Below are 24,532 nucleotides of genomic sequence, written 5' to 3' on the forward strand. Positions count from 1 at the left end.
TCACTGCTACGCGACGAAATCTATATATCTATTTTAGATTCTTGGCGCTACTAAACAACGACAATGGTTTTTTTTTTTTATTATTATTATTTTTAATTAATCAGTTTGGCAATCCTGATATTCCGACATTTTCCTTTCGTCCCAAGTTTCGCAAATTTTTTCTTTTGGACAATTAACTTGTTACTTGAGCAAAGAAAAACTTTTCTTAACGATTTGTATTGAAGGAACATGCAGGTTTCGCTATGAGACACAGGTATGTTTTGAATACGGTTTATATCATGCAGTACTTTTGAATGTTAGCAGTCAATGCTTGGACCACGTATTATTGGCACAGAAATAGGTAGCATTCCTGTTAATTCGCGGTGAAAGTTCGTTTGCTGTAGAGGAATGCTTTCATATTCTTAAAGGTAAACAACTAATTTCCTTTACTGTTGGAATTCACCCAACAATGAGGTGTCCTGTGCACATGTAATCAAACATTTCCTGCATGTCAGGAGGTGTCTTTTCTCAATTAGGTGAATCAGCTTCTTCTTAATTTACAAGTTTGCAAACAATGTTGTAAATCTTATTTAATATTTTTTTCAGTATACACTAGGAGATGAATGTTTTTACACAAACTTGCTGAAAACAACTAAGGTGATGTAGCTTCTGTAAATCTATCATTTTTCAACAATTAATTATTGCTTTCCTGTGCATGTAGACAACTGCATTTTATTTACTACTTTACTGGATTGTACCTGAAAATCAGAATAATACCTATATGAGGTAGAGAAGCAGCTTGAAACAATTTTAAGTTGTCAGAAGAAAAGTGATGGTGCATCCAGTAAAGCAAGAACCCAAGATTATTGAAAGAAAGGAAAAAACTTCACCGGAACTAACGATTCGATTGTATTGCACAAAAAATCCCATTAAGAAATTCATCGTCACCGTTGCTGTGACTATAGGAAATTTAAACTGATGACATTTCCAGGAATCTTCTAAACTCAGTGTGAAGAACTTAAACATTAAACAACATAGGATGTCGCTTTATTGTCCAAGCAAGGCACCGATTTCTGCAAGTAAGCGAATGTTTTGAGGAACTTCTAGTTAGTTTACTGCAACCGATTGGATGTAAGTCGCACACATACACAATATAAGATCTGGTCTAGAAGATTAGTAATCAAAACTGTTTTCTTTTTCCCTAGGTAAAATTTGAACTGTTGAAATAAATTTCTGTTTGAAACGTCTATTCAAGACTCAAGTGGACGCCCTTTCGATGAAATAGACTTTCAGAATGGATCTTTTCATGGTAAATTAAACGAAGTGAAAAGCAAATTTGTGGGGATAAAGAAGTTTTTCATTCCAAGCTTCTGATGAATATCTTATTATTTTGCAGGCGGGTAATCAATGAGTTGCGCAGACATTTCTTTGCGTTGAATTTTAACAAGCGAACGGATTCTTGTTAGTTATTGATCCGTATTACATCTGTTCGCTAATTTGGCTTCCCTAACTGCTGTACGGTTCCATAACCACAACATCGAACCTTCAATCGACGTTTGTCAACAAGTCGCACAAAAGTCAGTCATTTTCACGTTTACTTTAATCACTTTTGAACTGAAATATCTACTTTATTACGACGTAGTGCTAACAAATTTATTGCACTTGGCATTTTTACACATTTACTTGTTAGGATTAAGGTTATTTATTTTCTCTCCATGAAATTCGAGTTTCCAATTAGCCGGTAGAGCTTGTGTCATTAGAATGATGCGATTTAATTTATTGATTCGCAAATTCTTCAGTAGCAACTATAATGTTAGATTATAGGTGACGTCACCTCTGGACGCAGAGTCGCACAGCGCAGTAATTACATTATTTATTAGTAGATACATTATTTGAAAAAGACATCGTGACGTAGTGAGTGTAAGGAACAATCATTTGCTTAGAAACAAGCTAGTGTAGTATTTGCACTTTCATATACAACATGATATTATTTAAGTGAGATTTAGGAAATAGTATCCGCCGGACTTTAAATGATATTTGTGGCTTAAGCGTGAGTACCGCCGAAAACATCAACTGAAACGGCCGAACAGCCAATAATTTCACTGTAGAACTCGGCGTTGCGAACTTTATATCTTAAACTGGAATGTGCTTGATTTCTAGATGTTCGAGTTGTACGAGAAGAGCTACTATTTCTACTGTTTGCAGCCCCCACCACCCGATTCTTGGTTGAAAAACTTGTCTGGGCAACGTCATTGAGGGACAATTCGCGGAACGTCCTGAGCATCCGGCCGTTTCTTCTGTTTGTATTGCCTACGTTAGTGGCGACATTATCAGAAGATAAAAATCGTGTGCAAGTGTGTGGTTCGCAGATTTGCAGGGCGCAACAAGCTGTCGTCGGATAAACGGTCATTCCGCGTGAATGGTAACCACTGGGCAGTCCGCCCGGCCAACTTTTGCTGCTGCATTTCGAAATGCCGCCGCTAGGATGGGGACGGATGTCGGAACCGATTTCAACGTTACGTAAAAAGCACAAATTTAACAGGTAATTTTTGAGCGAATTGCGAAAATGTGGATGACAGAAACCAAAGACTAGTGGATCAATGAGAACTGCTGTTTTGGCGAAATAGGCCGTTATAGCAGTAGCCAATGGCGACGGTGGAGAATCTTGCGGTCCAAACTGGCCTAACAGAGTAACAACTGCGTAAGGAGTCCAGGCTGCCAAATAAAGGAGGATAAGCGTGACGACGATTTGAGCCGTTCTGATTTCCGTTTGTCGCCGTAATTTGAGCAAGACGCTGTTGTGCGAATTTGTGCAAACCATTTGTCGGGCCTGCGATAAAATGGACGTCAAAATGCGGCCGTAGCTGATGAAGATGAGTAAGACGGGCAGAAAAAATCCAGCGGTAAGAAGCAGAATATAGTAGGCTCTATTAGATATTGTCCTTGTCTTGTAATCCCAGGAACAAGTCGTCAGCAATCCTTCCGGAACGTACGACGACCATCCGAAGATGGGCAAACTCACCAGGACGGTGCAATGCAACCAGATGAAGCCACATACTTTTTTGGCCTGAATTCGACTCACTTTCCAGTGGCTGTCTGTCAAACTGATGACGAGGCATCTCTCACATGCGATGGCACTGAATGTCAAAATGGAAACGAGGCCAAAACAGGTAATTCCCATTGCATACAGTTGACATCCAAGACTGCCGAATGCCCAACGCCCATTAAAATTTGAATAGGAAGCCATCGAATGCAGAGCTGACGCCGCCATGTCGCTTAAAGCCAAATTAATGATGAACGTATTGGTCGGGGGCGATCTTAGCCTTTTAAATCTGCAAGTAAAAATCAACTAGTTAGAACCGTTTGATTATTTCATTGTGTTCCGAACACTTTCGCTTTTGCAATTTACAGATTTAGCACCTCGAGAAGATGAAAAGGACTGTTCCGTTAGCCACTAGCCCGACGATGCCTATAGTTGAGACAATCAAGCCCATAATGAGGAAAGCGTTTCTAGGGACGTGATTCAAGAACACCAACTGTTCTTTGCTCCAGAATGCATCCTCATTAGTGTTGGATAATACCAGTGAAGCATTGCCATCGATTTCCGTCGCGTTTTCCATATCGTCGATGTTACTGGTGACTTCCCTGCTGGAATTCATGTGTGTGGCAGCCGATGTTTGTCTGGGGTTATAAACCACGGGAAATCCGCTCTTTCTGCGAAAAAGGTATTATACAATTTGCTTGTGTTATTCATAAGGTCTTTTTCTAAGGTAATCTTTATTTGCCGATCGAATACTGTTAGATTATTTAAAGGAAAACTTCCAGAAAGACCAAAAAAAAAAAAAAAAAGGAATGAAAATTTTGCATTGTGGCTGTACACCCGTTTTCTAGCCAGTAGTGCTATTCAATCTGATATTTTGTAAAAACCCTTTTTCTTGCTGGCCGTATCGAAGCCTGAATGACGTATAATTCGCATCGAGTTTGAGAGGTTTCATCTATTTTTGTCGATTTAAAAGGGAGCGTCTTCTGGAAAAACGTTTCGCTTATACTTTGCTTGGTACTCTTTGTTCGCCATTATACGGTAGACTTCCGAGTATCAAGTTGGAAGTTTTTAAGTAACGTTTCTGTCGGCTTTGCACGCAGATGCCTCGATGAGCAAAGTGGTATGTCTATATTTAAACTGTAAACTTCAGGGCCGAACGTGATCCGTTGCGGCATTGTTGCGAAATGCAATATCAATGACTTTGTGTACCTTATTTTAAGCACTGAACGGCTGTTTCCCATTAAATTGATCCTACGAATAGGTTGACGATAGAATTCCGCTCTTCTTCATTTTGTCTTTATGAAATTCGGTAATGCCCTCCCATTTCCCTCCACCCCCCACCCTTAGCTGGTTGAAGATTTTCTGGGTAGTGAAACCCCAATTTTGTTTTTCATTTGCTCTAGACAACCAACTATTAATAACACTATGCTAATAGTCTAATGGTATGATTGAACAAGCGAGTTGCCTTGTTACTGTGCCCTGGTATATTTGTATTTTTTAGTGGCATTAGTGCCTGTCCTCTATGCAGGAAAAGGTCGATAGTTAGCTCTTATTCAACAGGGAAATGCAATATCAGCTGATGAAATTTGTACAGCACAAGTGTCTTGTTTTGTTAGCTTTCGGTGCCAGCTAGAATGTGTGACGGATGGAAGTTAGTAAGTAAATGTCGTGAGTGATCTCCCAGTCATGAATTTACAAGTGGTTGAATGTAATATGTACGCTTTGTTTTTCTACAGGTCTGTTCAGCCGAGACGCTCAATCTGTAACGAGGCAACTATTTATTCAAGTTGAAAAGCGTTCGCTCTATTCTTTTTCTTCTTAACGCACATTACAATGTCATGGTGCATTGAAGTATTTGCATGTTGACAGTGCCTGTGCATCTCGGGGAATGCAGAGTTGGATTTGGCCGTTTCTTTTGACAAACGAATCGATCCCTGACTAAGGTAAAAAGCATTTCTTTTTCTTTCACACGTGGAATAGACCTAGTGGGGTATATGCGTGTCTTACATCAGATTAGAGTATACTAGCCATCCCTTGATTTATACATTGATGATTTTTTTTTAAGTATCGACGTGCTATTGTAAAAATACTAATGATTCTCCAGCCAGCTGGATGAAGTCAATTTGTGGGGCACGAAAATACTCTTCCTTTTCATAATGTAGAAAGGTAGTCAATCTATTCCAAGTAAATTTCTGATAATAAGCTTACACAACACAGTATTTGTAAAAAATAAATTTTATTATTGAGATTCTTTGATTCTGTAAGTTGAAACCTTAAAACCATAACGAAAGAAAGTAATAATAAATATAAGTGATAGTGAAAGTAAGGGTGGGGTTAAAAACACAAAAGTGCCGATGTTGACTTCTGTCTTTGACATCTGTTTCCCGCTTTATCTGGCGTCGTTGTTCTCAGTTTACCATAATAAGTTGTGCCTATGGTAGATCAGTGACATTGCGTATTGTAGTTGACAACTTCAAATTAGTTTAAAATTACGTGTGCAACTAATTTCCCTCGACAATCTTGAATCTTGCAGGATAACACAACTGACGCACCCGCATTAAAAATAATAACGTGGAAAAATTTCGAAGCCGCAAGCATCTATGAATCTTCCATCTCCAAGTCTATGGTAAGAAGAATATTGAAAAATAATACTGCAGCTTACGCTAGATTACAGATTTTTTTAATTACATGTAATAATAACACCGCCAGAAAAAGATTATCAGGGAACGGATGATTGCTTTCAATGCGTGGCAAGTAAACGGGAAATCCAATTGGAGCGCGTCGCAGAGATTATGTCAGGCACGACAGCTCAGGTATTGAAGAGTATTGTGCATTGCAACAGACAGACAAGACCAACAATATGATTGGGCAGATGTTACCGTAACTATTACTTTATTTAGCTACAATTGCATTGACAATGTGATACTTATTGCCTTTATTATCTACAGAAATCGAATAGGATTTTACCATTTAATCCCATATAACAGCAACCTCTCGAATGATACGTAATGGGATGGTGATTTGGATTTTTTTTTAATTCTAGAATAACATTCAATCTGTATTTGTAAGCTAACCTTGATTAATGATGTTTGCTATTGTTTTCAGATGACGCAATGGATTCACTCAACGTCTAGTGGTGCAGCCTGGTCCTCTACTAATGCTGATCCTCTTCGTTTGGCCTTTTGTTTCACGAATACGCCGTCTTTACTGTCTGTCTACATACTGGCCCGCAAGTAAGTCTTTGCTCGCTCCTTCATTCCTTAGAAGACTAGCCGTTCCACGTTGTCGTGTAAGGACCTGCGCCGTTTCCCTGTACGTGAGGGCATAAAAGACATGGGTTGTTACATATTCTATAGAAATCAAAGTTTTTCAAAATTGAAACAGAGCCTTTTTTTTTTCTTGTTCTTCCTCCTTTCTTTTTCCCAATTACTGCAGTGGAATGCGGGTTGTTGGGGCAACACCGGAAAAGACGCATCTGGTTTTCTCTGATATTACAAGGAGACTGACGTCAATGACGTCTTCGAAGTCTAAAGCGCAACTTCCTTTTGTTTTTTACGTGAGCCAACTCTTTTATTAACTACAAAATCGTAGGTTATCAAAATAACGCCAAGTTGTTATTATTTACATTAAGAGGCGTAGAATGGGAAGTGAATGTCTCTTTACCTTTGATTATTAGTTTCGGTAAACACTGCGTCCAATCACTTATCGGCTTTCAGCCAATCTCTTTCTTAGAAATTCTCTGATGATTGTTTCTAGTTCATCTATTATTCGTTTCAATAGAAAACATCAGACCGTAAATCTTGGATGTACGGTCCCTTGGACATGAATGATCCCAAATCAATTGGAGTAGATAATATCCTGGGAATATTCTTTAAATGTTTAAAATCTTCTTTTTTCTCTCTTTTTTCAGATGGGTCATTTCAGACATTTTGAAGCAAGTTTGGAACCTTTTTCTTCTTGTTCCACCACCCAGCCTTGCAACCTGCATCACCTGAAAGACTTTTACGGGTTCTTTATAACAATGAATCAAGGCGATAAGTAGAAATTCTGCACGATGTGTTTGTTTAATAATTATCTCCATTTTTATTTGTCTTCGATTGCCTCCTTTAGCAATCGATTTATTGCTTTATTCAAACATCCATGAAATAGATGAATACGTCGTCGTATACCTGAGATGTTTCGTCGCTGTCGTGGACATTTTGGTAAGTTTTTCTCGATGTCTTTCGTTTTAGTTTTGTTGCAGGGTTTAATTATAAAGTAAAAATGCAATTTAAAAAAAAGATTGTGTCTGGAATAAAATCCGTATGTAAGTATTGATACGCTTGAAAGAAAATCAATTTGGACCTGAGTCGTGATCGGCGTTTTTCCACGTAGTTCTCTGCTGAAGTTGAACGATTTACTAAAGGATAAATCTCCTACAAAGTTGAGCCACCATCGTGGAAATGAGGACAACTCGCACGTTCTCCCGACAGCTGTAAGAAAGTGCATAATAGGTCGGTATTTGACGAGTATAAATGCAATAACATTATCCTTTTCACAGGTATGTAAGCTTTCCGGAAGAAGACCGTTGCAATAAAAAATGTGTATGAATGGAAGCGTTCAGCCCTATCGACAATGAAAAAGTACGTTTACGGGTTCGTCAATCAATTTCATTGGATAGTCACATGGAAAAAGCGTCCTTACAAGTTTAGTGTTTCATAGACTGGATGGAAGTAAAATTGCTTGATGGATCGATAGTGAAACTCTAATTCGGGCGCGGATTAGAAGAAACCGTTGAATAAGATGACTACTGTGTCATTGGAGTCCTGTCAGGCTCAGTTTTCGCGGCAAGTGCGACCTTTCGTCCGCGTTCGTTTGTTCCTTTAAGAAATTCTTTCTCGTACGATGCGTAACCATAATATGACTTTTTTTTTCTTTTTGAAATAGGAGCAACTTCTTTAACAGGGACATCCGAAGCTTCAACAGCTTCGGCAATAACCCTTACCTCCTCCACGCAAGATGCAATAAACCAAGAACTTGTCATAGGCGATAACCAAGGATTCTTCTTGCAACAAGGCATCGATTAGCGAAGAAATTATTTCATCTGGAATTGATTCAGGCACCGTATTCGCTGATGATTTTCGCTTGGCTAATGGTTGAGGCCGTTTTTGTTTTTTTTGTGTTTGAAGATCCGCTAGAGCTTTGTGGTGAAACGTGTGCTGCTCGAAAAGGTTTACGTACCAAATCCTCGAGTGTTAATCTAGTTCCTGGCAAGCTGTGTGATGCTGGTCGAAGATGAAGGACCTTTATAACGTTGTCCCATTGTGGCGCAGCCTGATGATTTGTTGCGGGAACTGGCTTGTATAAGTGGCGGAAATTCCAGCAGTCTTTAGTTTTTATCCTATTTTTGGCATGCTGAAGGAGTTTATTCTTTCAGATAGGTAAGGGAAATGCTTCTTGGATTATCCTAAATCAGAAACTTTGAATCTAACGGTTGAAGGTCTGTTGGTCGTACACAATGACTAATGCAGTTATAATTTTAAACATTTTAAAATTGCCTATTATTTTTAATGATCTTTTACATTCAAAATACTTAACTTCTTCCATCAGGTCAGCATGATAAGCTGTTACGAGTTGCAACTAGATCTCCACCCTTAACACAAATGGTGATTTCAGATGAATTCCAATGAATGCCACAGCAAGCTGTCATATAAATGAGGAGAATACCTCAAAACCGCCAGCGTAAGTTAGACAGAGCGACATTCACGCTACACAACCACAAAGCTATAGTATTTCTTACATTACATTCATTTTCAAGCTGGTTCCATAGCTAAATCATTTTTGTTTTCTTTTCATTTTTTTTATGCTAGAGAAAACAGAGTTTGAACAAGACAATAGCCGCAGTTTTCATGATTATTCACCTTCTCTCATTGTGGTGTTCTTTTTATCAATCTGCGAGGAAAACGATGCCACCTACAAGGTACTGCATGTCATGATGTCCTCGCGACAATGAATTGAGGCAATCCCTCCACCTTGACTACACTTTTTAAAGGAGTTACATTTAACTTAAATGTAGTGGAGAACAGGTTGTAAGTTATCAACAAAAAATCTATCAAACGAAATTTTTAAAAGATCTAACTGACAGAACATTAACATATTTTCTTCTTCTATATCCAATAAATCTCAATCAATAATAAGCCGAAAGCTTAAAAAAAGTAAAACATTCCAATTTTTCAGCTGAATTGCTTCAACCTCACTCTGCTGGAAATGGAATTCGAATCCTGTATGTTTGAGAAGCCTACGCGATACTAAGAGAGAAATTTAATACTAATTCGTGTGTTTTTCTTTAATGTAGACTACCAATGATACTGAGTTAGAATAGGATTTTGACTGAGGCTGGGGGCCAAAACAATGGATGATAATTGGAAGCGCGATTGGAAATATCCATGATATATTAACGTTCTCTCATGTTACGGTATTTTATTAAAGACAAATTGAAGTGCATATCTGGGCTCCCTTCTTTTCTGTGGCCCCGTTTCCCCTTGACTCGTAATAAGCCCGTAGGGGGTCATGCCCCTACTGTACGGTATATATAAAAACAACATATATCGAGGTTTGGAGGGCTCTGGCCGGAAAGGGGACGTGGGGGTCCTCATAGTTCGATGAAATGCTTATGGAGGGCTATGTCGCTACCCACAAATCCGAATTAAAGGTTAATCGCTCCTGTAAAAATGTTCCAAATCTTCAGCTCTTCTTCCGGCTTCTCTTAGCCAAGCACTGGGTAATCTCCCCGGTGAGTCAATTAGGCAGTGTCTCCCCCTGCCTTGGTTGACAGCAATTTTTGAAATGGTTATTTTGCCTTTCAAAAGTTGCAAAATATTTCATTGTGCGGAGAATTGTCAATAAAATTTTTGTTTTACATAAATTTCGAAAAACTTGTGTTACATACTTTATTTGTGTTAATACTCATACATTTCTGTCATTCAAGGATTGAACTCATAATACTGTTGAGCTGGCCACTGATTCGCAGTTTTTGTATTGAGAATCCTGTTGTGCCTTTAAATTACCGGCGATGAATTTTTAGTCCTTGAGTTAGAGGTTTGCTGTTATACATTCTTACATCTTTAGTTACCTACAGAATGCTTTTATATACAATCTTTGTATATATCGGTATATATATCGGGAGATGTAGTGAAATACTTGTGCAGATTTTTATTTAACTCATTCGGGTATCGATACCCAAACTTTCGGTGTGCATTGCCAATGCTCAACCGTTGAGCCATGAGTTATATTAAATTTTGCACTAATATTAGAAGGCACGATAAGATAATATTGTAAAGGCAATTTTTACAGGCTCGTAAAAGTATAAGCTAACCTGAATAGCTTGATTATAAGGATGATAGCTTTGTGGCAGAACGTTGGCGTGCGGATCTAAAGGTCTTGGGTTCAAATCCCGGTTGAAGGTTAAGACATTAAATGAAACCGTATATTGTCATTTCATTGCATTTCTGTTCTGTATAATTATTGTGGATATATAATAGGAAATTATCTTGAATCATGCGACAAAAAATTTCTAAGTCCAAATTTGTTGAACTCAATTAACACGAAAAAATAGTAATAGAGTTTGCATGATTTATGGCTCAGTGGTAGAGCATCGGCATGGCACGCCGAAGATAAAAGGTTCAAGTCCCGATATAGCCGAAAGAATTACTACTTTGTAGTTATAAATACTGCTTCAGTTTAATTGATATATATTGATATATACAATGTTATAAACATGTAATGTTGTCCAAGCACTACGATGGTATCTCTCGACAGAGTATGCCAATGGTTGGACAACTCAAAATTAACAAAAACTATTTATTAGAATTTGTTATTGGATATTATATTAACTAGCGCCAAAATATCCGTCCCATTACTTCGTAATGGGGAAGTTTCTCGACCCGACTGGCGACGTGGAAGGTGGACACCTGGGAAGGTTTGATACCCATGACGCCAGGAGCCCCCTGGGACTCGAACCACTGACCTTTGAGTTGCTAGGCGGATGCGATACCTTTCTGGCAACCCCCCCTATATCCCCCCCATTGGTATTTGATCCCCTATGTACAACTTTGCACTGTTACCTTAATGTGTTGAAGACTTACATTTTAATATTGTATCTCTCATAGCTCAATGGTAGAACGCTGGACTGGAATATTCTGTACATTGGGTTCGAATCCCAATCAAGGCGAAGTCGAATTCAAAATCCATGATGGATTACATGTACTGGCATATAAATTGTCAATATGCAACCCATGGGAAAGATAAATGTAATGTAAATTATTTCAATTGTTTTTTATCAACTAACAAATTGAGTAGAACCTATGATGATAGTATGTTTAACTATACGTTCTTCATCTGATTTGAAATTTTCCAGTATATGCGAGCAATAGCAATAGCATCGTTGTAGAATAGGACTTTACAGAGCTTTGGATAAGGCAATCTAGCTTTACTTTTATATATTCAACTCATAAATCAGAAATATTTCCGAAGACATTGAAATTCTGCGAATGTTGAATTTTCCCGATTGAATTTATTTTCTTCATTGGAATGTGATTTGACTCTTTTGGGAATCGAACCCTAAACCTTTGGCGTACCGCTACAGTGCTCTACCTTTGAGCCATGAGTCATACATTTTAAGTTTCAACTTTTACCATGAGCTTAAAGGTAACATGTTCCCACTTTTAATAATAATTTGAAGTAGCCCAAGGTAAATTACTAAAACGCTTGTAAACTGTCAGTGATATCGTCAATAAAGTGAATCAGCAACCATATTATGTACTTTTTACCTCTGATGGGATTTGATTCCACTAACATCCAGCGCCACAATCCGATGCTCACCCTTTAAGCCACGATTCATACATAGACACGCACAATACCTTCTTGTTCCTTAAATGCAACCTTTTTCCACTTGTAAATTATTGAAGTATAGTCGATGTAAACGAAATGAAGCATTCGACAAAGGTAGCAATTCAATTTTGTAAGGATTTAAACCCAAGACGCTATACCCAAACAGATCCCGTACGTTAATTGAAAAAAATAAGCTCGTTGTGTGTTTGACTTCGAATTGAATTGTGTTCCGTTGTTTGCTAAAATTTAAATATAGCAAACTATACATGATTTTCGAGACAAAATAAAATCGGATTCAAATTCGGTTTCTAAGCAGGCACACTCTGGGCATTTACAGATGTTGCTTTAACGAAGAGTCATGTGAACATAGTTAGAAGCCACTGTCTGTAAAAGAACTCGGTCATTGAACAAGTATTATAAACCGTAGAATTTAAGATGTGACAGGACGACGTATTTTAGAAATTTTGGCCAATCATAAGATTCTGAACGGTCCAGAAAAGTATCTCAAATTACCCGAAGATTGAGCCCGAGTTATTATGATTATTATGAGTAAACTAGTGACGACCTGCTCGGATTATACTTTACGCATCACCCTGTAGAAGTGCTTTATGGAGAAGGTTACCACAAACGGCGGAGACGACTCCGCCGCTTACTGTATGAACACGATCTTATGACATCCGATCGTGACCCGGATGTAATCGTTACACTGCTGCTCGTGTTTCTCCAGTGTGGAACCTCCTTGCAATCTACAGATATCGAATAAGAAGTTTATCAACATTTTTCGTCCTGTAATTATACACCAGCCATTAGGATCAATGTTTCGCATTCAATGGAAAGGAAATCAACATACCGTTTTCAGACAAATCATGGAACTGGACTCATTAATATCAGCAACAGCGGAAATAATGTGACGCAACTTTCTCCTTCTGCAACCTTGTCTACGCTGTCACCATGGGTCAGTAATATCATTTGCTGAGTCTCTAAGCCTTTAAACAGTGGGCACTCCGTTTCTACTTGGATCTCGAATTGCCCATCGCGAACATCTTTTCTCTCCACAGTTCCAACTTAACAGAACAAAACAAAAACTTTCAAATTATTTTAGTACATAGTTGTTATTTCTGACATATTAAATACTGCTGAAAAAACAATTTGAATGATAAAAATGTGATATAAAACAGAATTGTTTACTTCATTCCTTGTGGAGTATTTGCTTGCCATAACAAATTCCCAGCACTGGAAGACCGCAGCCTAAAGATTGCTGGATCGTCGGCATCAACCGCGTACACTGAGTTAGGACCTGTTCAAAAGTAATATTAAGTTCTTTTTTGGCTCAACCATTTCATCAATTTGACCCTGAACATTGGTATACACTTCTTTGTTTCCAAAAGTGAAGTGTAACAATAACATTAAGCGGAAAAACCAAATTAAAAAATGTCTGTGCTTTGTTTCTGGTTTCACTCTTTACCTACTGAAATTATAATTGCTTTATAGCCTTGTTGAAGCAGAAAGGCACCTGGGATTTCCAGGGCTAGAATATCAGATTCAACACATTGTTTTCTGACTCTGTGAACAATAATCTAAAATGTAAATTTTTACGTTACTAAATAAAAAGTTTCATTCAAGAGCTCAGACTTGCTTTAAAATAGAAATTTTTACCTTATGGCAGCTTTTTCACTGTTAATTATTCCTGTAGGATGAATCGTGCACATGCTGAAAGAAGTTACCATTTAGGTTTCCAGTTAATGGATAAAGTATGAATAGTAGAAATAATTTAACAAGTTATTAACTTGAAGGAAAAAATAAGACAAAACCTTAATTCAATTATGAGGATAAGTATTAAGGATAATCCTATTGACTCTTTGAAAACGATAGTTATCACTCTAGAAATGTTAAGCTATGGTGTTTCAGCTTTATTGCATCAAGCTACAATGTTGCAGCAACAATCTGAATGCAATACAATAGAAAATTTGCATTACAGGTTTGGTTACTGAACTTTCTGAGGAAGTTTTGAAAGATTTGTTCTCTTAATCTTTGCTCATTCTAAAAGCCATTCAAGGTGTGATACAAGGCTGTAATTGTTGTATGCTATTTGATGTTTACCAAAACTTACATCATTCAATTAACAGGCAGAAGGTAGAAGTGACATCCTCTTTATTCCATATAAAGAGAGATTGTAGGATGTTGGATGATTCAGGTGAAATCACGTGACAACTCTGTGAAATTGCCCAATTGTAAATCAAATCATTTAGTTATTGATTATGCTACTTTTTTGGCAGACTGAATTCTGGAAATAAACATTTTATCAATACTTACAGAATACAGGGGACACTTCTAATTGTATGTCCTTGAATATTCAATTAACCCTGATTAATTTAATGACACACGTGTTTTGTTACGCGAGAAATAAGTTGCAACAATTCATCGCTTCCTCTGCAAGGAAAACCAGGAGATGAAAATTAAGCAAAGGTAATACATTACATATCAGGAAAATGCCGCCATTAGAAATCGTGGTTCAGACTACTTTCTTCAGAGAGAAAACGGAGAAAACCGGGTTTCGTTGTTTTAGGCCGGATGCACCGTTGCCACAACGGAATGTGAGTAAATTCAAATAATTGATCAAATACAATATAATTGAATAATACCTCCGTAAAAAAAAATATAGAATAAAAATTTTATTTTTCTTTCAAAAATTTCTTTTTAAATGACAGATAACATTAATAAATCAACCAAATAATTATGAGAAAACGAGAAGACGAATGAGGCTGATTCGGTACTTTTTAATTTGTTCATTGTTTTAACCTATGTATTAGCATTCAACTTAACTAGCAAATAAAGCTCGTTGAAAAAAAAGCAAACAATTACTGGTAATATTATAGTAAGTCGCTTTATAAATAGTAAAATTTTAGCCTACGCGCCAAAAAGAAACAAGGAAAAAGTGTTCTATCAGGCCACCAGGTGAAAAACATCAGTGCAAAGTATTCCAAACCCCGTTCTTCATTTTAGTATTCTTTATTTCCACTTTCAATTTCCAATTTTTCGCGCTATTTCCGTCACACGTCAATTTCAGTCTCTTTTCCATTTATTTGGAAGAGCCGGTTGTCGCGGATACGTTTAGATTTTAATAAATATAGTTCAAATCAGTTTGAATAATATTCAAGTTGGAGATGTTTCTCAAAGAATTTCGTGCAGTAGTTTTTCAAAATGTGCTCATTTTGTGTGCTTCAGCGGTGCTTTGGAAACAAACAACGGCCACCGCTACCCAAGTGACACGTCCACGAGGAGTTTCGCTAGCAAGTAAATTATTCTTTTCTTCTAGGAATTTAAACGCAGTATTGAAATAACAAAATATATTTTCTAGGAGCTTCTCTGTACATCCCAGACAGTGATTTCACCTGCTTAGATGGCAGTGCAACCTTTCCCTTTAGATATGTCAATGATGATTACTGTGATTGTCAGGTATATAATATCCTATAGATTATGTAAATATATTTATCTTATGCCATCTGGTAGGATGGTAGTGATGAACCAGGAACTTCTGCTTGTCCAAATGGCTCATTCTATTGTCGAAATTTGGGCCATGAAGCGACGGTTGTGCCATCTTCCAGAGTCAATGATGGCATTTGTGATTGTTGTGATGCAGCTGATGAGTACCAGTCTGGTGCCAATTGTGTTAATACGTGCAAAGAGCTTGGTTCAGCAGCGCAAGAAGAAGCCCAAAAAAGGTTTAAAAAATGTCTTTTGATATTGAGGATGAAGCATAGATAAAAAGATACTCCATTTCCAGATATGAGTTGGAAAGTCAAGGATATGCCATCAAATTGGAGTACATTAACAAGGGAAAACATGCCAAGCAGTCTCAGCAAGAGAGAAATATGGCTTTGAAAGCTGAGCAACTAGAGGCAGAGGCTCTTCGTTCTGAGAAGGAAAGAGAGAAACAGGAAGCAGAAGAGCCTGAAAGACAAGCTCTAGACAAATATCGTCAAATTGAACAAGAAGCTATGAAAGAAAAAGAAGAAATGGAAAGATCCCAGCGGGAAGGCGAAGCTTCCAAGGTAGTTTTTCACTAGATCTCGGCCACAACGAAAGACTAATTGATCATGTATATATTTTTTGTTTGATTCAGGCCTTTGACTGGCTTGATAGCAACCAAGATGGCAAACTTCAAGTTGAAGAACTACAAACTCACACAGCTTTTGATCAAAACCAAGATGGCACAGTCAGTCCTGATGAAGCCAAGTTCTTTTTACACAATGAAGAAGAAATGGAAAAAAATGAATTTGTCACTACTGGTTGGCCTTTGATCAAACCCTTTATTATGAAAGCACAAGGCTTGGAAGCACCTTCTCAGCCAGAGCAGCAAGCTGGGGAAATCCCATTGCCCGACGATCATCATCAAGAAGAATCTATCCCGGAAGTAAATATTAATTAAAAACGGCGATATCATTAATTTGAAATTAACCCAAGCATTTACACTCAGACGGATGGAGAGGAAGGAGAAGAAGAAGACGAGGAGCATGAAGAAGAGGGAGAAATTGTGAAACCCTCTCCCGTTACTCCAAGTTCAATTGAGTACGATGCTGAAACGCAGGCGCTAATTGAAGGTATTATTTAATTAATCCAATCGTACTTCCAATGTAAACGTTACCGTTTTCATTTTACAGCTGCCAATAAAGCCCGTAATGCATATGATGAAGCTGATCGTCGATTGCGAGATCTTGAGCGAGAAATCCGTCAATTGGAAGAATCCAACTCTAAAGATTACGGTCCGAATGAAGAGTACCAACCGATGGACGGCCAGTGTTACGAGTACAGCGACAGGGAGTATACTTACAAGCTGTGCCCGTTTGATAATGGCAGTCAACGACCCAAACACGGAGGCAGCGAGACTCGCCTAGGCTCTTGGGATTCTTGGGACGGTCCGGAGGGAAGCAAGTACGCAGCCATGAAGTACGATAAAGGAGTTCAATGCTGGAATGGACCACAGCGTTCTCTCAAGGTTCACCTGTCGTGCGGAATGGAAAATCAACTCCTTTCCGTGTCCGAGCCGAACCGTTGTGAATACGAAATGAAATTCACGACTCCAGCTGCCTGCAGTGAGCCACGAAAGCCGAACGACGGTGATTCGGAATTTCACGACGAGTTGTAATGGAATAGCTTTGAATTTCTGTGCAACAATTTTATTTGCTTTCCAAGCAACATTCCTTTTCGAATACATGCTATGTAATGATACTTTTTTGGAGTTTAATTTGTGGAGGTATAAAATAATTGCAAACCTTCTAGGTACGTTTTCACTATATCCATCGTAGTTTCGCGACGTGCTGTTACGTTGTAAAGGTTTTCGTTTTCAGTTATGTACTTTGAAATGGACTCGTTTTCTTCTTCAAGTAGACGAAGTTTTTCGTCAAATACATGAAGAGCTACATGGGTCTCGTTTTTGTCCAGCTCCGCCTACCACAGTCACAAAGTGTTTTACCTTTTAACAACTAAACCTTAAGTGCACTAACTACCTGTAAATTTTCGCATTGTGCTTGCAATCGACTAACACGAGCTTGAATTTCGTTCTTTTTATCAGCTAAATCCTCCTGTTCCAATAGGAGCCGATTTCTTCTTTCTTCCGCTTCGAACCGCAAGTCGTCTACACCAGTGAATTTAACGGAATTCATCTCGATTGTGGCCAACTGTTCTTTCAGCGTCTTCAATTCATTTTGAACTTTGCTTTCTAGGTCTTCCATCTAGATAGTTTTCAATTCATTGTTTTATCTTTCGAGACGCCAAATAACATTGCTATATTATTGATTTACTTTCTGCAAGTTGTTTTGCAACCGCTGGTACTCGACGGCAATGCCTTCAACAGTTGCACGTGATTTCTCTAGCTCCCCTTCTTTGACCAGGTAATCTTCCTTGGCAGTTGAATATTCTGATATGCTATCGGTATTTTTTAAAATGCTATGAGGAAATTGGAAATGAGGTTATCTTTCTGTGGTACAACCTGGGCACGAGCTGCATTAGAGATTGCTGTTTGCCAATCTTGTTCAAAGTGTGTGTGATTTGAGTCTCCAGTTCTTTGAGACGATCCACTTCACTGATACAATTGTCTTCCCATGAAGACAAGAATTCGTCCATGACTTGCTCTCGTTTTCGCAAGTCTCGATATTTTTGTCCTCTTTCGCTCTGACTCTCTTCGTACGTCTGTTAAATAATTGTTGATAAATTTAAGAAAACGAGTCGTAGAGAGTTGATTACGTTGTCGACTTCTTGCAGTTCATTTCGCAGTCTCTCTGTTTCGGCCAAGATATCTTTGATCTGTAGCTCCATAGCGGCCACCTCGGCATTGTCACTCTTGACATTGGCCACCAGCTGCGCTCGCTCCCCTTCCGGATCCAGACGTTTTGCATCTTGTTCGTTCATCTGCTCGTATTTGGTTTCCAACTGAGATAGAGACTGGCGCAGCTGAAACATTTCTTCTTTTGCCTGCAATGTAAAATATCTATTTTCTTTAAAAATCCTAATTCCCAAACTTCAAAAATGAGTTTACGGGTGAGAGACGTAATTCTTCTTCCAATTTTCGAGCACGAGCTTCCAACACAGTTAACTGCGTAGTTGTATTTTCGACTTCCTTAGCCAATCTATTCTGCTCAGTCTTTAACTGCGAGTATTTTCCTGATCTTCTGGTGTTAAAGATGTGATCAATTTCTCTGCCTCGTCGTTTTCCTGTGAAATAACCGAATATTTGTGTATGAATTACGAAAGACGAGCACTCTCGCAAGCATACCATTTGAATCTCCCGTTCTAGCGATGCAATTTTCTCCTTGACTGCTTTGACAATCTCAAAAATATCTTCGGCTTCGTGAGCTTCGCGTTCATTCTGAATCAGCAACGACTGAAGTTCTATTTCCATCTGCGAGGCATCACTGCTGATGGCGATCTTTTCTTGAAGTAAATTCAAATCGGCAGCCTGACTCTGCAAATCTAAATTTCGACGGAAACTAATAAGCTTTAACTAGAACATCGAAATCATGCGTACAACAAACCCGTTATTTCCGCGGCCATTTCTTTCACTCGCTTTTCCAATGACGGTAGACTTTGCAATTCTTTGTTGTTTTTCTCAATGCCCTTGGTAAGTTTCCCCATTTCTGCGTTCACCTCCGTCATTTTGGCCCGCAACACTCCCAAATCTAATCAACGACAGACTATCATTATTCATCGTTAGCGGTTCTCATTTCAAATTGTTACTCTTCGTACAATAAGATTTATCTTGTATTTGCCTTTGAGGTAGTCCACGTGAAGCTGTTTTTAAACCTCCCAGTCCTTGCTGAGTTGTTGGTCGGTCGGCTGCTGCCGTATTCTATTTATGAATACAGAAAAAGGGATGATAGTTGTGCACATAAAATTAAAAATAATAGACTTACATGACCGTACGCCGTGACTGCTCTCATAGCATTGGCTCCTGATGCAGCTGTTCCAGCACGAGATCCAGGGCGATTGACGCTAGACATTCGTTGTGCGAATCCAGCAGACATCATTCCACTTGATTTTTGGACTCCGTACTCGTTCGCCTTAACGAAACAAAATAATTTTGATTAGTAAGATATTTCTTGTAAATATATCCATTTAAAAAAAATTACCATTCTTGTTAATGGTCTGGACGACGAAGTGATTACTGCACCGTCTCCTCCACTTTGACTGGTATTGGCTTCCAATTGTTGCTGATGTTGTTCCCAAAAGGAATTGGTATCGGAGCTTCCACGCCGAGTTTGAGGTCTTTCCATTTCGAGAACAAAGGCTTCCCCTATGTTTCTGTGTCAAAGGGTGCGGAAGGTACACGAAACAGATGGTTCCTGTTCAATGTTTGGTTTACACGAATAGCGTTGCCTTGGAGACTTGCACTCCCCCCAAATGTACCACGCACAGTCACTTGAGCGGGCGTTTCAAATTCATTCATCATAATTTTATTCACTTAGATAAATGATAAAGCCATTACATTATATTATAACTAAACAAGTAGACGGAACATGAGCGGGAAAAATCAATTAAAAGAAAAAAAATAATAAAGAAAACTAAAGATATCTTCCCTGAATCTCCTGTTTTCATTTGTGTTGGTAACTTATTTATCTAATCTCATCGAACGTCGGACCGAAGTTCGGGATTTGATTACAGGATCTCTTTTTGGAAGACTTTTGGGTGGTGGACGAGATGTGGGAGCAAAATGTAGCTCTTCTTTATTCAATAAAATTGAAACAATTAAGTATACTGACGAGTGACCGACACAAATTATCAATTGAAACATACCTGTTACTTCCACGTCTTCCGTCTTCTTTCGTCTTTTGTTGCGAACCACCCGCTTTGGTTGAATCGTCTTCTGACTTGATTCATTTGATTCTTGATTCTCTTCTTCCTCTTCACCTTCCTTAGTCGGTTGACTGCGAGATGGGCCAGCCTGATCTGAGCTTTCTTCAGAAGCATCTTCCCGGCCCCGTTTCAGATTCAACGTCACTGTTTCAGCAGATGCAGCAGCTTCCTCGGAAATGATATCCAGTTCAGAAGGTCGTCCAGCACCTGCCCGGCGCAAATTGTAACGGCCGGAAGCAACAGACGATGGCCTGCTGCGAGGTTTTTTCTCTTTCTTGACGCTGCTGGTGTTATCGCTCTGCAAACTTATTTCGTCAAGACTGACGGACTCATCCGAGTCGACTGGGGCTACAGAAAGGTCCTGATAAGAGGATCCGGCTTGCATTTTGGGTTGCAATTCAAATGGAAGTGCAAACTCTGTTTCTTTCTCCTCCTCAAGAGGGAACAAATTGAGAGCTACGGATTTCTGCCCACTTCTCAATAATGATTTGGCCGGCGTGTGTTTTCTCCGGCTGGGCGTCAATTCTCGACTGGTACTCACCGGAGGTGGCTCTGACGTCACACTATTGGTCGGTGAATTGTCTCGTGAAACATTAGCCGATTTTCGGCCAGATCTCCGCAGAGGTGAGGCTGGCACTAGACAATCGGGTCCTACCGGACCGGAGCTGTGTCTGCGGATGCGTCCGACAAGACTAGCTAAAAGCGCATCTGTCGAGGCTGTCGGTTCTGGCGTTCGATCGCGCAATGCTGATATCCGAGCGGATCGACGTATCGGCGTTCCAGTTGCACTACTTCTTCCGGAATAGGAACTCTCCGTTGGGCTCACTTCACAACTTGGTGGAGCAGAGAACTGGTCGCCCTTCACTTCCGAGCGTCTTCTACTGGCCTTAGGCGGCGTAGTTGGTAGGGCAGATGGTAGAATTTCTTCTTCTTTGACTGGAGTAGCTGGAGCTTCAATGACTGAAGTCGACAAACGGCTGGATCGGCGTCGAGTAACAACCTGAGAAGTACTAGAAGTAGAAGAACTATGTCTCCTCGTCCTTCTCTTAATGTTGCTTTCAATCATGTCCTCATACGTTTGCGGAGGTTCAGACGTGACGCTTTCAGGTGAACGGTCACCATCTTCCCGAGTTTCCCAGATACTCCGCCTCGAATTAAATGGAAGTGGAACTTGCGAACCCATTATCAGCGATTTGGGGCGGACTTGTTGCTTTGCTGGACGAGGCAGTTCCAATTCGATCGTGTCATCATCGGAGGAAGAAGACGGTTCAAATGTGTTTGGTTTTTCTGCTTCCTCGTGCTCCTTGGCCGCATCTACGTTGTCTAAATCAACACGAGTTTCTACAGGTGGCTGCCTTATCCTCCATTTTCGTGTTTTCCTCAACCTCAGTTTCCTTTTCCTGGTCCTCTTCTTCTTCTTCTCCGACATCATCAAGCGATGGACTTTTCCCTGTTTTAACAAGTCCGGACGCCATTGATTGATCGAACGATCGTTCCTCAACAATCGTCGACAGATCCGCCTGCGTGGTGATAATGGCAGCGTCCGGAATGAAAGGCACTTCGACTTTCTCGTGGGCTTGTAAAATGTTCCTCAATTCCAAGTTTTCATCGGTCGTCGAACCTTCGGAACGACTCGATTCATCAGAGTTTTCAGCTTCGATTTCACCATCGTCAACCGTTTCTTCGTCCTTGGCGTCAGCTTCCACTTTACCTTCGGTTATTGTTTCGTTCACGTCCTCAACTGGACTGGACGTTCGCTCAGTTTCAGCCACAGGAGCTTCCACCTCCTCCTGATCGTCATCTGATGAAGCTTCGCTATCGGTCAAATGAAGTCGGCTCTAAAACAGGGTTAAAATATAAATGTTAATAAAAACCCTTTAAAATCTAAAAGAACAGAATGGTACCTTGAAAACGCTACTGCGCTGGGCATGGGGTCTCGGTTGTACTTCTTCTGCAACATCTTTGAAATGAAGGTTCTGCGAATCGGCAACAGGTGACATTTCGGGCTCGATGACCTCATCTTCAGGTTGACAAGACTCTTCTTCTGAAACACATTCGGAATTGGCGAACGAAGACATCGAGAACCGACGGAGACTAGAAGGACGAGCTGTCGAAATAGCCTTTGGTGTTTCTGCAAATTTCAGTTCGAAATCTTCTTCTTCCTCCTCTGCTTCTTCTTGAGCCTTCTGTTCATCATTCGAATCAATTTTCTCGCAACCCTCTTCGTCTTCTTCAGCTACAGGACTACGTGATGAATCCATTACATTTGCGCTTGTTTCTTCTGTTGTTGGTTGATCAGCCACAGCCGACTCTTTCGGTTCTTCTACATCTTCATCTTCAATCACCTCTACGTCGTCCATATCAGGTTCAACTTGACTGTAGCCACTAGCTTCGGCTCGGCCATGTTGGCTTTCTTCATCATCCTCCTCTTCCTCCATTTGGGTAGGTTCAGGTTCGACAGCGACTGCTTCCGTTACATCGAAAACACATTCTAAATCTGGTTCTACTGGACTGTAGCCACTAATGCGAGGCTTGCGCGATGCAGCAGCTTCCTGCAACCGAAGATTGTCCTCTGAATCATTGGCTTCTTCTTCTGATGCTGAAGAAGATGACGATGACGACATGGTGAATCTCTGCTTGTAGGTGCTGGTAGATATGGTTGCCTGATGACCAACCGTTGAACGCACAAGACTTTGATGGGTTTCTGAAGAAGAAGATGAATCTTCAAGAGTTTCGTTTCTTGTTTGCAGATCTTCTTCTTCGTCAACTGAACCTCCCATACTGTGAGAATATTCAGAGACTTCATCTTCCTCATCAAAATTAATTGATGGTACGAATGATTCTTCTTGTAAAATATCTACAGGTCCTTTATCAGTTTCGGTTGTTTGCGGTGCTTGTTCGGGGACTTTAGCTTCCGATTCATCTTCTACTGGTTCAGAGATGGGCTCAACTTGAACATCTGGTATAGCGGCAACCTGAGGTTCGTCACCTTCCTCTGAGGATTTTTCAGATTCAACGTCGGATTCTTCTTCCACTGGTCGCTCACTAATGGGCTCCACTTCATCATCTCCCTCTTCTTCTTCTTCTTCTACCACTTGGTCTTCGTCTTCAACTTCTTCTACGAGTTGATCATCGTCTTTAATCTCTTCTTCTTCTTCGATGACTTGGATGTCGTCTTTAACTTCTTCAATTTCTTCCTGGGCTACCAGTTGGTCTTCTTCCTCTTCTTCTAGTTCTTCTTCTTCTTCCGGTTCTTCCTCCTCCTCCTCAACTTCATCGTAGTCTCCTTCCAATTCTTCTTCCTCCTCTTTTCCAACAGATTTACTGTCAACTGCGTCAGCCTCATCGCTACTGGAATCCAGGCATACAATGTCGCTTTCATCGTTTGATGATCCATCCGTGTCTTGACTTTGACTAATCTGTTGCATCGCCGGAATTGCGAGTGTTGGTGGCTCTTTTTCGACAGCGACAACGGGTTCCAGAACAGCTAAAGTCGGTGCCTCTTCTACGTCATCATCCCTGACAACTGACGCAGATACAACATGCGACTCGGACACAATGATGGGATGGATAGATGTGGTTTCTATGTTGGTTAGTTCCATGCCACAACTGGAAATTTCAGCATCGGGGATCACCTTCTCGACAGACACTGGACCAGGAAGCTCTTCTTGTAGCTGAAGTTCTTCACTTGTTGCTTCTTCGACTTGTGCAACCTCCGGAAGAGAAGGTTGAGGAGCAGCAGATTCGCTATCATCTTCAAAACTGAGAAACTGAGAATCTTCTCCCACTACAAAACTATGCTGATTCGAGTGCTGTACTTCCGACACGACTTCCATGTCATCGACTTCGAGTTCCTGTGCCGAAGGGACCGCCGCAATTTCTGAAATGTCCAACGCTAGCGGAGGTGAGGCAGCATCTTGTGGTTGCGGCAGACGGAAACGCAATTGTTTGGCCGATGCTGTAGAAACCTCCATTTCCGTCTCCGATTCCGACGGATCAGCATCGCTAATAGGTCGTCCGGCAGTCTCAAAGGCAGAAAAGTTCATGAAACGACGCATCTTATCTTTCAAAATGGACGAGGGTCGACTAGAAATGCTGCCATCCGGTTCAGTGATCGACGGATGGCACGGTCTGGATCGCCGGATGGGAGGAGTTTGCAAAACTGAAACGACTTCGGCATCCGTTTTCACTGCTGCAATAGCTTTGGGAAATAGGGAGAATCGTGGCCGTTTTCCTTGTCTCGACTGACTCGCATCCGCATCGCGTTGGGTGACGGACGTAATGTCCATCGCC

General features: G+C 40.0%; 5 protein-coding genes and 2 long non-coding RNA genes across 14 annotated transcripts; 2 read left to right on the forward strand and 5 right to left on the reverse strand.

Moving 5' to 3' along the window:
• Nucleotides 1–1,702: 1,702 nt before the first annotated feature.
• Nucleotides 1,703–6,236, reverse strand: LOC116931966 (rhodopsin-like). The gene is made up of 3 exons (XM_032939656.2): nucleotides 6,097–6,236; nucleotides 3,400–3,693; nucleotides 1,703–3,311 (listed from the first exon to the last, which is right to left on the reverse strand). The coding sequence occupies exons 2-3, from the start codon at nucleotides 3,636–3,638 to the stop codon at nucleotides 2,024–2,026; spliced, it is 1,527 nt and encodes a 508-aa protein (XP_032795547.2). The 5' UTR covers nucleotides 3,639–3,693; nucleotides 6,097–6,236; the 3' UTR covers nucleotides 1,703–2,023.
• On the forward strand, nucleotides 5,019–9,613 carry LOC116931972. Its single transcript, XR_006651635.1, has 9 exons — nucleotides 5,019–5,648; nucleotides 5,732–5,902; nucleotides 5,971–6,038; nucleotides 6,128–6,255; nucleotides 6,933–7,496; nucleotides 7,563–8,442; nucleotides 8,612–8,790; nucleotides 8,872–9,284; nucleotides 9,357–9,613. It is a non-coding gene; the product is annotated as an uncharacterized LOC116931972 (long non-coding RNA).
• Nucleotides 9,614–11,553: 1,940 nt separating this feature from the next.
• LOC116931695 lies at nucleotides 11,554–14,434 on the reverse strand. 7 transcript variants are annotated; one of them, XR_006651898.1, is made up of 7 exons: nucleotides 14,204–14,434; nucleotides 14,001–14,103; nucleotides 13,702–13,834; nucleotides 13,547–13,600; nucleotides 13,079–13,467; nucleotides 12,741–12,954; nucleotides 11,554–12,636 (listed from the first exon to the last, which is right to left on the reverse strand). It is a non-coding gene; the product is annotated as an uncharacterized LOC116931695 (long non-coding RNA). The 7 variants fall into 7 exon arrangements; XR_006651897.1 differs by having other exon boundaries at nucleotides 13,702–13,930; XR_004399106.2 differs by having other exon boundaries at nucleotides 13,079–13,187; nucleotides 13,356–13,467; nucleotides 13,702–14,103.
• Nucleotides 14,435–14,914: 480 nt separating this feature from the next.
• Nucleotides 14,915–17,119, forward strand: LOC116931703 (glucosidase 2 subunit beta). The gene is made up of 7 exons (XM_032939322.2): nucleotides 14,915–15,184; nucleotides 15,249–15,346; nucleotides 15,401–15,612; nucleotides 15,675–15,942; nucleotides 16,014–16,304; nucleotides 16,368–16,491; nucleotides 16,552–17,119. Exons 1-7 carry the CDS (start codon nucleotides 15,055–15,057, stop codon nucleotides 17,034–17,036), a joined length of 1,608 nt encoding a protein of 535 aa, XP_032795213.2. The 5' UTR covers nucleotides 14,915–15,054; the 3' UTR covers nucleotides 17,037–17,119.
• Nucleotides 17,120–17,131: 12 nt separating this feature from the next.
• Nucleotides 17,132–18,349, reverse strand: LOC123477145 (centrosomal protein of 128 kDa-like). Its single transcript, XM_045180571.1, has 5 exons — nucleotides 18,134–18,349; nucleotides 17,880–18,079; nucleotides 17,692–17,815; nucleotides 17,398–17,622; nucleotides 17,132–17,338 (listed from the first exon to the last, which is right to left on the reverse strand). The coding sequence occupies exons 1-5, from the start codon at nucleotides 18,347–18,349 to the stop codon at nucleotides 17,132–17,134; spliced, it is 972 nt and encodes a 323-aa protein (XP_045036506.1).
• On the reverse strand, nucleotides 18,221–19,681 carry LOC116931700 (intraflagellar transport protein 74 homolog). Of its 2 annotated transcripts, XR_006652217.1 has the most exons (7): nucleotides 19,516–19,681; nucleotides 19,300–19,446; nucleotides 19,133–19,235; nucleotides 18,922–19,065; nucleotides 18,663–18,859; nucleotides 18,426–18,601; nucleotides 18,221–18,361 (listed from the first exon to the last, which is right to left on the reverse strand). XR_006652217.1 is itself a non-coding variant. In XM_045180230.1 (6 exons), the coding sequence occupies exons 1-6, from the start codon at nucleotides 19,657–19,659 to the stop codon at nucleotides 18,533–18,535; spliced, it is 804 nt and encodes a 267-aa protein (XP_045036165.1). In that variant the 5' UTR covers nucleotides 19,660–19,681; the 3' UTR covers nucleotides 18,425–18,532. The 2 variants fall into 2 exon arrangements, 1 of the variants encoding a protein (XP_045036165.1); XM_045180230.1 differs by lacking the exon at nucleotides 18,221–18,361 and having other exon boundaries at nucleotides 18,425–18,601.
• Nucleotides 19,682–19,823: 142 nt separating this feature from the next.
• On the reverse strand, nucleotides 19,824–24,528 carry LOC123466561 (nucleolar protein dao-5-like). Its single transcript, XM_045180231.1, has 4 exons — nucleotides 22,144–24,528; nucleotides 21,805–22,077; nucleotides 20,180–21,125; nucleotides 19,824–20,107 (listed from the first exon to the last, which is right to left on the reverse strand). Exons 1-4 carry the CDS (start codon nucleotides 24,526–24,528, stop codon nucleotides 19,995–19,997), a joined length of 3,717 nt encoding a protein of 1,238 aa, XP_045036166.1. The 3' UTR covers nucleotides 19,824–19,994.
• Between the last annotated feature and the right edge of the window lie 4 nt (nucleotides 24,529–24,532).

Source organism: Daphnia magna, linkage group LG10, assembly GCF_020631705.1.
Source record: "Daphnia magna isolate NIES linkage group LG10, ASM2063170v1.1, whole genome shotgun sequence".
NCBI classification, from domain to species: Eukaryota; Metazoa; Arthropoda; class Branchiopoda; order Diplostraca; family Daphniidae; genus Daphnia; species Daphnia magna.

Excerpts from the sequence above, each read along its gene's own strand:
- LOC123466561 (XM_045180231.1), bottom strand. The coding sequence starts at position 24,528 with ATGGACATTACGTCCGTCACCCAACGCGATGCGGATGCGAGTCAGTCG. Across the intron at positions 22,078-22,143 it reads AGCGCAGTAGCGTTTTCAAG|AGCCGACTTCATTTGACCGA; the intron begins GTACCATTCTGT and ends ACCCTGTTTTAG. Across the intron at positions 21,126-21,804 it reads TTTTACAAGCCCACGAGAAA|GCCAGTAGAAGACGCTCGGA; the intron begins GTCGAAGTGCCT and ends ACGCCGCCTAAG.
- LOC116931703 (XM_032939322.2), top strand. The coding sequence starts at position 15,055 with ATGTTTCTCAAAGAATTTCGTGCAGTAGTTTTTCAAAATGTGCTCATT. Across the intron at positions 15,613-15,674 it reads CAAGAAGAAGCCCAAAAAAG|ATATGAGTTGGAAAGTCAAG; the intron begins GTTTAAAAAATG and ends CTCCATTTCCAG. Across the intron at positions 15,943-16,013 it reads GGGAAGGCGAAGCTTCCAAG|GCCTTTGACTGGCTTGATAG; the intron begins GTAGTTTTTCAC and ends TGTTTGATTCAG.
- LOC116931966 (XM_032939656.2), bottom strand. The coding sequence starts at position 3,638 with ATGAATTCCAGCAGGGAAGTCACCAGTAACATCGACGATATGGAAAAC. Across the intron at positions 3,312-3,399 it reads GTCCTTTTCATCTTCTCGAG|ATTTAAAAGGCTAAGATCGC; the intron begins GTGCTAAATCTG and ends TTTTACTTGCAG.
- LOC116931700 (XM_045180230.1), bottom strand. The coding sequence starts at position 19,659 with ATGGAAAGACCTCAAACTCGGCGTGGAAGCTCCGATACCAATTCCTTT. Across the intron at positions 19,236-19,299 it reads CAGTCACGGCGTACGGTCAT|AATACGGCAGCAGCCGACCG; the intron begins GTAAGTCTATTA and ends ATTCATAAATAG. Across the intron at positions 19,066-19,132 it reads AATACAAGATAAATCTTATT|ATTTGGGAGTGTTGCGGGCC; the intron begins GTACGAAGAGTA and ends GTCGTTGATTAG.
- LOC123477145 (XM_045180571.1), bottom strand. The coding sequence starts at position 18,349 with ATGTTTCAGCTGCGCCAGTCTCTATCTCAGTTGGAAACCAAATACGAG. Across the intron at positions 17,623-17,691 it reads TGCAAAACAACTTGCAGAAA|ATGGAAGACCTAGAAAGCAA; the intron begins GTAAATCAATAA and ends AAAACTATCTAG. Across the intron at positions 17,339-17,397 it reads CACAATGCGAAAATTTACAG|GCGGAGCTGGACAAAAACGA; the intron begins GTAGTTAGTGCA and ends TGACTGTGGTAG.